Source organism: Danio rerio, chromosome 5 (assembly GCF_052040795.2).
Source record: "Danio rerio strain M-AB ecotype USA chromosome 5, GRCz13ab, whole genome shotgun sequence".
NCBI lineage: Eukaryota > Metazoa > Chordata > Actinopteri > Cypriniformes > Danionidae > Danio > Danio rerio.
The window spans coordinates 41,019,246-41,033,025 of record NC_141025.1 but is presented as its reverse complement, the minus strand read 5'-3'; the positions used below and the strand labels follow the sequence as shown (position 1 = coordinate 41,033,025).

Genomic DNA, 13,780 nt, shown 5'->3' with positions numbered 1-13,780 from the left:
ACAACAACAAGAACAACAAAAACATGGTTACACTGATCATAATGTAACCACTTTGCTACTCAGTTTCATCATGGTAATTGTAGAAAAACAACAAGGTTATGTTATGTTTTTTTTTTTTTTTTTTTTTTTTTTAGTGTTGATTTATAGTGTCGTTAGTCCATAAATTGCATTTGTGCTAGGCCAAGTCACTTATTTATTTTATTATGATTATTATTTTATTAGTGTATTCCTCTGACCAATGGAAGGTCATGCAGATTTTATTGCATTGCATATATTGCACAATGCAGATTATTGTTCTTACCATATCAGGCACACAGGAACAGATCTAAATAGCTGTGTTTCATTTTGAAGGGCTTTACCATCTAAAGTGACAATTTAGAAGGAATCAATACCGGTGACCATATTGTTTTATATAAACAAATATTTGACAGAACAAAGAAAGTATTAAATGTCATTTATTTAAGAAATTACACAATATTGAATGCAATTTGAAAATTAGAATAAAATGTTAGAGAGAATGATGTGAACTTTAGATTCAGTAATTTACATTGTTAATGGTTTTGATGAGCTTATAAACACCATTATTTATACTGTGATTTTAGAGCATTGGCGTGTAGTGTTGAGGGATTGGCTGGCATTCACTCATGATGCTATTTGATGTAATTCAACAGCCTGCTGACACAAGACCTGATGTCTGATGGAAGCGGTGAAAGCATAGAGGCTGAAGTCTCTGGAGACCCTCTTTCCTCATGTCCTGAAAATGACCTGAATGTGTAAAGACCCAGAGCTCAAATCCTGCTGGTAAAATCAAATGTGTTCAGAGCTTTTTAAAATACACAGATGCACTGGTGAACATACATAATGCAAATTGAACAGCAGGATAAAGAGACTCGCAAACAGTCTGTCCCTGGCATAAAATCTTATTTCACACTTAAATGTTTATCAAATGTGACTGAGAATCACAAATCAAATGGTTGGCCTGGTTGCCAGGCTCACATGGCCAGTGGGTGGTCATAAGCAGGTGTGTGACAGTGACAGAGCTGGCAGTGTGTGATTAGGGACATTTGATGCAAATTGTGTTTTGTCAATGGCAGTTGGATATCCAGCATTACACATATCCTCAGGCTACTGCACTTCTGTTGAAAACAAAACTAAAACAAAGAAAAAAACATTTGGACAGAGGGTGATTTCTATTACATTTAGCTTCTTGCATTCTTGAGCTGTAGAACTTTAGGAATTAACAAATATAATGATTATGTTCTCCATCATGATTTAATAATGACTCATATCTTGTATTTTGTTGAAAGAACACGGACAATGTCTACACAGTTGCATGATCATTGACAGTGCAGAATCTGTGTAAATATGTCTAATTCGTTTTGTAGCAATATCCATTGTGGATGACACTTTACTCATGGAATTATCATAAATTCATGCACGGGAGAAGAGTATCATTCTGTGAATATAATTATTATTACAATTATGTAATTGAATTAATAAAGAAATAGGCTAATTACAACATGCATGCACACAAGCAAGAACAGTATGTCTATTTATGAGAGAACTAATGATTTTAATTAATAATGATCTGATTTATCAATTAAAATGTAGCCAAAAACATATGTGTAAATATATCTCCCTTTTGGCCTTTATTCATCTTTGGAACATGAATTATGATATTTTAGGTGAAATGAGGCCAGAAATATCAGCAATAGTCATCAGCAGCACAACACACTGTGCACTCATGAGCAAGTGACCTAAACTGAAACTGAAAAGAAGGAATTGTTGAATTAAATCACTTTTTTTGTATACAAAAGAATTATTTTAGCTTAATAAAATTATGATTGAACCAGATGACACATGGACTGTTGACACTGGACGCTGTTCTTTTGTTACTTTTCTGCATTTTGAACATCTTGCGACTGTTGCTGGGTCTGAGCTCCAGATTTCATACAAAATATCTTAGTACTTAGTATTGAATAAAATAATTGTCATTTTTGGATGAATTATCCTTTTAATCAATTAGCTTATGGTATTAAAATATTAAATCAAAAGATATAGAATATGATTTGACCAAACTGGATCTTGGGTGTCTAATGCTAATCCTTTATTCACTATTACACCATATGAGTCCCATCTGTTTATAGTGACCTTTCATGACCATGCTTTTGTTTTGTTAGGTGTTTACAGTATATGGCTTGATAACAAAATGGTTTTATATTTATTTCATTTGTATATTAGGGATTTGCACTTGTTTTTCTCTAAACCTGTGACAGTGTTCTGTCAATCTGCAATTGCACAGTGATCAATCATTTACTGCATCTTCAAACGCCCTATTAAAACAAATACTAAAGCTATGGAATAATTTTTTACCAGTGTTGGATTAGATTGATGTGTGTATTTCTGAATGTGTCCTGTTTCTGTGGATGTGTGAATATGTTTTAGTGTTGGTGCTCAGCTTTGAGTTCTCTGCTCTCCAAGCAGCTGAATGAGGTCTCCATGGTAATAGTGCATTTTTCTTCTTGTGACATTGACTGTAATAAAACCAAAATGCACCGTTCCTTAGAAACACACATAATTTTTCAGAACATCAATAAAACTGTGTTTTTTTACCTCTGAATTTTTGTGTTGTATTTATATTGGAACTTTGGTTTAATTCCCAGCGGTCAATACCACTGTTGTGGTCAAATGTATTTTGTCTAAAAAAGAGCAGCTGAACATTAAAATCTACCTACAATGTAAAAATATAAGCCAGTATAACAACAAAAAACAAAATCCTTATTTCATTTCGCTTTGTTCACTCAACTTTTAAAAACATCAGCTGCATTGACCTAAATCATTTGTCAGTAATGCAAAAAATATTTAGTTAACAGAAGATTATTGGTTTTCTGGAGAGGTGAACTACTTTGTAACAAAACTTTTTAAGTTGTGCCAAATGAATTTTTTTTTTGTCTGCAGAACTGGAATGCCTGCAATGAGTTTTTTTCTTCTCATGCACTCAACATTTTTTCACCTTTTATTGATAGGACAGTAGAGAGTATAAACAGGAAAGCATGGGGAGAGGAGAGAGATTGACATAGGACCTAAAGGCTGGAATCAAACTCGAGTTTGATGAACACCATGCCATATGTTGACACACTTACCACTACACCATTGGTGCTGGTATGCTTGTCCTTTGAAAGCATCAGTTCCACTGACCTAAAATGTCTGAAGGAAATTGATGCTAAGAAATAATATATTATCAGAACAAACAAACATAGTGCAACTAACCAATTTCACATTTCGGAAGTCATCATAGCTGGTAAACTTAGAGCGCAGTTTTTTTTACAATCCTATTTCTTGAAATAATAAAAGAAAAACAACATGATGGTGTTATCAAGACTTTCATGAAAAGGATAAAATAGTGTGAGACTGATAACCACAGCTAGAGTGAGAGAATAACATCAAATTTACTCTCAGCCCCATAGACGCTGCATTAGAAAAACCTTGCATCAGCAGTAATTCGTTTTTTTGTAATTTGACACATAGATGATATATACACAAATGTATATAAATGTTCATACATTTAAAAAAAATATCTAAAAACTATAAAAGATTAAGATGCTGATGACCGCTAAACACATCATAACAGGCTTGTGAAAAGGGTCCATTGAAAAAACAGGAAGGCATGCTTCACATGTGAAGCATTATTTTTCCCTGTTTGTCCTGCCCTGTTTTGATCCTTGTCTTGTTTACCATTATTTTTGTTTTGCCTCCTGAACAAAATGAGTTTTTTTTGTTCACTCAATTTCAGACATTTTAGGTTAGTGCAACTGATGTTTTCAAAAACAGCATACATGTTAGTGTCAGTTGTGTAGTGGTTAGTGTGTTGATACATGGCACTCTGGTGTTTAAAGGGACCTGAGATCGATTCTTGCCTTAAGGTTCTATGGAATCCTTCCCTCCTCTTCCCATTCCTACCTATACTCTCTATTGTCCTGTCAATTAAAGGTGAAAAGAAAAAAAAAGTAGTCACAGTCATGAATAGTCAATGAATAGTTCTTGGTCTATTGTTTAAGCACTGTTTTAAATAAAGTAGATTGTCAGCAAATTTTCTACAGAGGAATAAAACTAATTTATTTAATGCAATTTTCCTAATATAGCTTTGTGTTTCATATCAAAAGCACAGTCAAACATTTTTAAGAATCAAAATGATATTAATTATAAATGATATTTTATTAACAAAGTTCAAGAAACAATCCATACTCAAAAAAAAAAAAAAATACTTTTGCTGCTTGGTCAAACTGCTTAATTAAAATGAGTTGAAACAACATAATTCTTAAGGTTTCTTACTTAAGGTACAACTTAATCCTTTTATGTTCAATCCACTTAAACCTGTTAAAAAACGTTAAAAAGTTAACTTAATAGATTTGTGTTGGGACAAACATAAAGGAATTGAGTCCGTTCAGATTTGTGAAATTATAAAATTTCTCACAAGTTTATATTGTGCATTAATATTCCTTTCTATTTTTGTCTTAGGGTACCAGGTTTCCATATAATAAAAAATAAAACATCAGATAAATACATTTATAAAAAAGCTTTTCTTTTTCTACTTCTTTATTTTATTATTATTATTATTATTATTATTATTATTATGTTGATCTATGGGGTCTCCATTGTGATCAGCATTTTCACTGGAGCAAATGGTCCCTGTAGAGACAGGTGTGCCTCTGCTTTTCATGTGCAGGTGTCCTGCTGTTCAACCGGCTGCTGCTGACTAATTACACAAACACATATGTACACACACTGACTAAACCACTCAACATTTTAAACCTCATTTCAGGTCAGTTCATTAAACTAGTCAAGCGCAATGCCCAACATTGGAGTTGTCATAATGACAAAATGCATGTGAGCAAAGCAGATATAGAAATAACTTTTTTCCATCAAAGTGCAATAATTGTCATTTGCAATTGGTTTCTAGTGGTTCATTTTTATGATAAATAATTTGTATATAATTACCTTATATGTACATATAATTATATGTACATATTATATTATCTATCTATCTATCTCTCTATCTATCTATCTATCTATCTATCTATCTATCTATCTATCTATCTATCTATCTATCTATCTATCTATCTATCTATCTATCTATCTATCTATCTATCTATCTATATATATATATATATATATATATATATATATATATATATATAATATACATATTTTTATATTGAAATAATGGTCATAAATGGTTATCAGGGAACTGAACAAATCAATTGAAATTATCAGTCATGTAGTAAGCAAACTCAAATATAGCTGCCTATAGTATAGAATTTCAGATGCAACACCAGTCTTTGGACAAAACAACTCAAACATAAAAAAGAGAAAGACTGGAGAAAACTACATTTATCATAACATAATTTATAAAGTGATGAGAGTAATGTGACCCATAATAGCAAAGAAAATTTTAAGTTTTTGTCTTGCCTTTTATTCTGCTCTTAAAAGTTCATATTTCCAAGTTACTCAATTCAAATTACCTGGCCAGCTAATCAAAGACTTGGGACACACAAGATGTAGTGGCTCACACTCTTTTTAGTATTTAAGTGTTGTCCGCGTCTCATATCTCCCATCTACCTCTTTAAACATTTCCCAATTGTCCCATTTTGATTTTCAATATATTTTTGTAAATATTTATTTATTTATTGTTCTTTTGATATACAGTTGAAGTCAGAATTATTAGCCCCCCATTGATTTTTTTTTTCCCCTTTTTTAAATGTTTTATAAATGATGCTTAACAGATTCAGGAAATTTTCACAGTATGTCTAATAATATTTTTTCTTCTGGAGAAAGTCTTATTTGTTTGATTTCAGCTTGAATAAAAGCAGTTTTTAATTTTTAAAAATCATTTTAAGGTCAAAATTATTAGCCCCTTTAAGCTATATATTTTTTCGATAGTCCACAGAACAAGTTATCATTATACAATAACTTGCCTAATTATCCTAACCTACCTAGATAACCTTATTAAACTAGTTAAGCCGTTAAATGCCACTTTAAGCAGTATAGAAGTGTCTTGAAAATTTTCTAGTAAAATATTATTTATTGTCATCATGGCAAAAATAAAATAAATCAGTTATAACAAGAAATGAGTTATTAAAACCATTATGTTTAGAAATTTGTTAAAAATCTTCTCTCCGTTTTGAGAGAAAAAAATAGAGAAAAACTAATCAGAGGGGCTAATAATTCTGATTTCAACTGTACATATCTTTTGTAAATAAAACTCACTCTATTGCATTTAGTTAGTCTTGGTTTTTTGTTCCTCACTAGTTGCTATTGTGTTTTTGCTTATGTGTTTAATCCAAAATTTATGTTACTCTCCTCCCCCTTAACTTACCATCTTTAAGACTGTAACAGGCAGATTATTGAAAAGTATGTTCTGGGTAATCATTGCTATGACAACTCTATTTACATTACTACCTGTACATTACATCAGCACACTCTGAGTGGGCCTGCGACACCTGCACAGATTCTCTCTTCTGTGTAGTTGCCAATTTTTGGGTGGACTTGTTTATTCACAGCTGACATTTAACACTCATTTTAAGAATGTTTTTAAAATAGTTTTATCATTTAAAGAACATGTATAAAACAACGTTTCTCTCACTGCTGATAAAGAAAGGCTTATTCCTGCCTCATTCCTATCTGCAAGTTTATTTAAGAAGCTGCAGTTTGTGCTAAAACCAACTGCTCCCATTTAAACTAATACACCATTTTGTTGTCATATTACCTGCTTTCTCAATTACACTGGTTTCCAGTTCCATCACGTATTGATTTTAAAAGTACTTAACTTAAAAAGCAATACATGGGCTGGCCCTAGAATATATTTGTAATTTGGTCTCATTCAGGGACATGCAGGTATTTTGAGAAGCTCAAGTGAAAAAAGGGCAAGTGTGTAAAATGAAAGTTTTGTTGTGACTTGTCTATTTAGAATTTAGTATTTATATCTGTGACATAAAAGTGAGCTTTCTAAAGACATCCACTGGAGCCAGAATAAAATATCTTTTTAGAGTTGATTATTAACGTCTAAGTGACAAAATGTGAACGTTCCAGAATAAACATTTTTGCTACATCAGCTATGAATCAAAGGTGATATTCATGCACATTTTGGCTGTAAAACCAGCTCTTTAATCAGTTGTAGCCTAAATCTCCAAAGTGTCAAGACTACAATGTACTACAGTCACACTTGCTCTAAGAGAACTGTTTGTTAAGACTGTGCAGATTAAAGTTATTAACATTGCAAATACTTTCTTATTTTCAATACAATTCAAGTTTTGATTGATAACAATAGTTCAAAATTAAATTTCAGCAGTGGTGGAAAGAGTACTGAAAAATCATACTCAAGTAAAAGTACCATTACTTGCCTAAAAATGAAGTGCAAGTAGAGTAAAAGTAACTGTTGTAAATATTACTCAAAGTATGAGTGAAAAATAGACCTTTCAACAATACCCAAGACAAGAGTAGTGGGTAGCGAGTACGCTGTAAACAGCTAATGCATTTACATTTAATTTGTGGATGTGTGAAAATGCAACTTTCTGTATTGCAATTAGTCATCATTGCCCAGCAGGCACACAACATCATTAGACATTAATATTAGCTTAGATGTAGGTTGTGACGTCAGGTGACCAAAATTCAATGTCTAGCCAGCGTCTAAGGACAATGTTTTTTTGATGTGTCTAATAGCAACATCAAATGACAGTGATATTAAATTGATTTTAGGTTGTGTTAGAATGTGACCAAAATCCAACGTCAAGCCAACATCTTAAAGCAACGTCATATTGATGTTGAATACTGACATTTATTTATCAAGTATAGCAACCAAAATCCAACGTCTGATGGACGTCATAGTGGTAACGTACACACAACGTCAAGATATAACATCATCAGATCTTGATAATTGGTTGATTTTAGGTTGGATGTTTGACATCTTGGCCTGACGTTGAGTTCTGACATCAACACGATTTTAATTTCCAAATAATATGCAACGTTCCTACAACGTTGGGGTACACCTTCAATCTGACGTTATGTTGACATCTTGTGCCTGCTGGCTGTTTAAGGTCATTTCGGACGTCATAAAGTAAAGATCCGTCATCTTTTCATCAGTGACATGCATCTGAACAGTCTCTGGGTCAATGTGTGTAAAGATTTTGGACGTCTTCTTGGACACTTTTAATGCTTCCAAACAGTTTGCAGCAATTATAAATCATCCATGCATTGAGATACTTCATTATGATTTATTTGATTGGAAAGGAATCACAGGACAGATTTTTCTAATCCCCATAGACAAGAAAAAATAAAGCGGGTTGAAGGAAAGTAGTGCAGTAAAAGTACAAATGCAGCACAAAAAATGTACTGAAAGGAAAGTAAAAGTACACATTTATAAAAATACTTAGTAAATTATAATCCCTGAGTAAAACTACTTAATTACAATCATTTGAGTATTTGTAATTTATTACTTTACACCACTGAATTTCAGATATCAACAATGAGGCATCACGGTGGCACAGTGGGTAACACGATTGCCTCAGAGCAAGAAGGTTGCATTCAGTTGCCATTTTTGTGTGGAGTTTGCATGTTCTCTGCGTGTTCGTGTGGGTTTCCTCAGGGTACTCTAGTTTCCCCCACCGTCCAAATACATGTGGTATTGGTTGATTAAATAAGCTACATTGGCCGTTGTGTGTGTGTGTGTGTGTGTGTGTGTGTGTGTGTGTGTGTGTGTATATGCAAGAGTATATGGGTGTTTCCCAGTGTTGGGTTGTGACTGGAAGGGCATCTGCTGCGTAAAACATATGCTGGATAAGTTGCTTATTTCGCTGTGGCGACCCCTGATTAATAAAGGGACTAAGCTGTAAAGAAATCAAATGAATGAATATCAACAATGAATATCAAAAATCTAATGGTTGATGTCAAAAAAAATTCCAACATTTATTTATTTATTTATTTTATCTTCAGAATCCAGATGTTCGAAAAGTTGTATATTGGCCAAATATTGTCCAATCCTACCAAATCATATATTATTAACGTTTTTATTGATAAATAAATCTAAAATGGTCCAGGGGCACAAATGTGTCACTGAAGTGCAAGTTAGCTCTTTAAGTGACTTCAAATGTCATTGGAGAGGTAAGTCAGCATCAGCACTGCTACATCAAACCTATTAAACCTCTGATGTTTTGAAAGCGCCAGTAAACGTAGGTAATAAAACAGAAAGAAAAAGGCAACCTGTCGGAGCTTTACATCAGTTTATCCAGCGTCCCCTCACCCTCCCTCCCTACACGAGGATTACAAGTGGCGTTCAATGAGCTCGACTCCACTGCGCTGTATGCAGACGCACGCGCTCCTGACGAGACAAAGACAATGAGCTGTCACAGTTTCAGATGAATTACTGTGAGTTCTGAGAGAAAGACATGCTGAAAGGAAAGTCCAAAGAGCGACAAATCGGTCTGTTGTACTCTAGGAACCCGCTGCTGGATCAAGACTACCTGTGGGCGCTGTAGTGAAAGGAACAACAGCTAGCGGCGTTATCAATCTACCAGCGAAACACACAACACACATTTATATGGCAAAGTTCCTCGCTGAGCTGCTGGGATGTACACTGCCCGAGAAAGGAGCATCTCCCATGTTCGAGGTGAGATTTAAGTCTGTTTGTTGACATTGTAAGCTACTATTGTGTTAGACTGTAATCTCAGATTTTTGGTTTAACAATGATTTGTTTTGGTTCACCGAAAATTAGCCGGGGTTTAATAATGTTTTGGCCATGTAGATTATTATTTGTATTTATCACAGTTTTAATATGGTTAAACTATTGGTAGTATTGCAAAACCATATAATTTTTGTTAGGGAACTGTTAATTAAGTACATCTTTAGGTCATCTGATTGTTTAAGATGCTGAGGTTTTTGGAAGCATTGGTACCTGCATCACTCACAGCAATTTGTTAATATTACTGCTGCTGCCACACAATGGATGGCTCACCTGAGCATTGAAATAATGGCTAAAGATTGTAAAATAAACATGCATTTTTACACTGATGAAACATTAGACATGTGTTAAACGGTGGATAGATATGAAACCCAAATCGTCAAATATTGATGGAAGGGAGTCAGGCTTGATGTCTTTAAGAAGCTCTTCCAGTGCGTATTTAGGTCACTGTGTCAGGAGAAATTGCACCTGTACACAAAACAGCATTTCTGAAAGCTCCAAGAAAACATAAGAATTAATGGATTGTTTGAAATGCAGAATAATTTTGTCCATACAAAAGGTTTAATGCATTTAATCAAAAGCTTTCCAACGTATGTAACGAAATTTATTGCAAAACATTGTGTGATCTTATATGAGAGATCACATATTTTATAAGTCAGTCCACTTTATCTACAGGTAGAATTTTGGCTTTGTTGCTTTTTCAGCTGTGCAGTCAGGTCACTCATATGTACCTTGTGTTTGGTACACTGTAATATGTGTACATATTGAAGGCGACTCATTCCCTTTCTCATGAAAATATGTTTGTTTGGATGATTTGTTTGTCATGTTAGCTTCTGCTTGGCTTCATTTTCTTTATAATCCTCAGATCAAGCTATTTCACCAGATGAATCTGCTTTTCAATTATCTCTAGAAATATGTTGCTGGTGGGCATAATCGGCTGTAATGGCAGTTTACAGTGAGTGACGAACAACTGCAGCATAGTGGTGTTGAGGGATTAGCGCCCAGGCCGTTATATAAGAGAATATTCTGTTCAAAGCCATCAGATCAGCCTTTGCCTCTAATCCCACCGTTGCCTGTGTTGCTGTTTATATATGAAACACCCTACTGTATGTGTTTTTTTTTTTTTTTTTTTTTTTTGCATTCATCCTAATTGATCTTTAAACTTTAAAGTAAATTTTAATTAGGGTATGTTGTAAGGCTAATAATCATAATGTGGATATGTGTGCAGAATCTATTTTTGCACAGATATAAAGACATATATTCTCTAAGATGCCATATTACCTGCTAAAAAAAGATATTGTCTCTCAATGAGACTATCCTGGTTAAATAAGTACATATTGAACATGTTGAATTGAACATGAAATTTTGAAGTTGAATGATTTGAATCCTTTGCTTTATTTATTTAGAAAAATAATGTGTGTATTTGTATAGTTTATTCAGATTTGTCAGATTTAGTTCTGTGTTTCTGATTGTTTAGCTTTGTTTGGTTTAGGTGTTGTGGGTTTAAACCGGGTTAGACCACTGGTTCTTAGAAACATTCACAAGATGGATTTTAAATTACTTTAAAATAACATGTATATCAATAAAAAATCTTTGATTAGAGTATAGTGGTTTAATTAGGTTTGGGTTAAATGTATTTATTGGTAAGGTTTAGATGCTAATTCTTTGTTTATACTTTGGTTCAGTTTGTTATTTTTAGCTTTCTAGAAATGTTCAGTAAAAGTTGAAATACAAGAAGGCATCTCTTACTGTTGTGGGGATGGTGTAGGTGTTGAATGTTGCATTGGCTCAGATCTGCTCCTCATTAGTATCCTGTGGTCACTTGTTTGACACTCAGCATGAGATTGACTCAGGCAAGGTGACACACATACATGCGCTCACACACACACACACACACAACATCACACACTGCCACCCACATAGACCCATACACAGATACAGTAGCTTGCTGTATAAAAAAACATCTTAATTCTAGTCTAACATCTTACCTGGTTTTAATGCATTATAAGATATTTTTTAAATTTTATATCCTTAAAGCCCTTTTAATGACATTTATTCTTAAGTAAATACACTTGACTCATTTCTGTTAGAGGTAAGCATTATTGTCAGCTTGTTCACTGAATCAATTCAGTATAGTTTAAGATAACCAATTCACAAAGTGAATATAAAAAAGGAAAGCAGTAGATATATAGAGTCATGTTTTAAAGTTAATTTCTTTGAATTTAAATGAGTTTATTGCTTTACTTTTTGATCAAAAGGTGTATGTTACTGCAGTAATAGTGTAAGTGTACAGTACTATATTTAAAAAAAAAAGATTTTAATACATAATGTGTTCTGTCTGATCTTGCCAAGGGCACCATGTGAGTCAGAACTGGCACTGTATCTTTTAGTTGTTTGAAAGATGTGTAGAGAGTATTATAGCACCCAAACAAATATGTCAAGTTCCTAAATGGATTTTGAGATCTGGATGGATGAGAAAGCAAAAGTCCCATCTTGAGTGAAGTTTTCATTTACAGGGCACATGCGCTCAGCTTCATTCCTAATCACAACCACGTCAGGATGTCGCTGCTCTCGACAGGCCATTTCATAGTGGACACTGAAATGCTGCCAGCCAAAACTGAATCCATTTCTTTTCGTGAGCTGACAATTGCTGGGTAATTGACTTGGCTGGTGTGCGCTTAGAAACGGCTGGACTTTATAGCAAAGATTTGTTCATGTTCTCTGCCATTTTCTCTAGGTTGTTGCTGCTTTCCCTAAAATGTGCTTTTTTTGAACACAGCCCAGCAGGCACAGGACGTCAACATAATGTTAGATTGACGTTGCACCCCGATGTCATGGGGACGTTGCATTTTGTTTGGAAATGAAAATCGGGTTGAAGTCAGAACTTAACTGACATCAATGTCCAACCTAAAATCAACCAAATATCAACATCTAATGATGTTACAGCTTGTGTGGACGTTACCACTGTATTTTTTTTTTGGTTGCCAAATTTGATGTCAATATGAAGTTGGTTTAAGATTTTGGTCACCTTCTGACATAACCTAAAATAAACCAAATATCAACGTCATTTGATGTCGTTACTGAATGTCAAAATAGCGTTGTTTTTAGATGCTGGCTAGACATTAAATTTTGGTCACCTGACATCATGACCTAAATGTAACCTAATATTAATGTCAAATAACGTTGTGTGCCTGCCTGTAATATTGCAAATGACTATACAAGTTCTCATTTTTTGATCTCTTATTCATTTAGAATAAGTAAAAGACAACTTGGCTGTTGATTCACTTGTTGAAAAAGGGTTATAATCTAAATACTTAGAAAATTATTTTTAAAGTTCAATTCAATTCACCTTTATTTGTATAGCGCTTTTACAATGTAGATTGTGGCACAGCAGCTTCACATAGAAGATCACAGTAAATTGAAACAGTGTCAGTCCAGTTTTCAGTGTTTAGGTTTATTTCAGTTTAGCTCTGTTTAGTCTGGTTAATAATCATTACACAAACACTGAAGAGCAAATCCATCAATGCATTGTCCAAATTAAGTTCTTACTGTAACTATGCATCTTTCTGATAAAAAAAGAAGTTTGTATAGTATGGGAGAAAAAAAAAAAAAAAGTCTTTTCGAAAGATGATCTTTACCTAATATTCTAATGATTTTCTGTCATAAAAGTAAAATGGATCATTTTGTCTATTCCCATAAATATAGCTATGCAACATAAGACTTTGGGTTTTAAAAGTGTTTTTTTTTGAAAGTGTAAAATTTAGTTTAGATAGTATGCGTTTGAGTTTTTATTTGTTCTTCAATTAGTTAGTTGTGAAGTCATAAAGGCATGGTTAGTGGGACGGCGTATGCCGGAAGAAAGAAAGTGGGTCAGACACAATTTTTGACTGGACGATGCACCTCATTTTTTTTGTTGGAAGAATCTTAATAGTTATATCTGAATTTTGATGCCTATTTTGTAGGTCAGTTATTTGTTTAATAAACAAAAGGAGCGAAAGAATGAGAGTGGAGTGTAATGTGTTTCAAACATAGCTCAATACCATGCCT

At 33.5% G+C, this 13,780-nt stretch overlaps 1 protein-coding gene across 2 annotated transcripts in view; it reads left to right on the top strand.

Annotated features, from left to right (window-relative positions):
• Positions 1-9,336: 9,336 nt before the first annotated feature.
• rasgef1ba (RasGEF domain family, member 1Ba) overlaps positions 9,337-13,780 on the top strand; it is a 110,480-nt gene continuing 106,036 nt past the window's right edge. For both annotated transcript variants that reach the window (NM_199829.3, NM_001431104.2), the window contains 1 exon segment: positions 9,337-9,661. In NM_199829.3, coding sequence (NP_956123.3) covers positions 9,593-9,661 — 69 coding nt within the window. In that variant the 5' untranslated portion in view covers positions 9,337-9,592.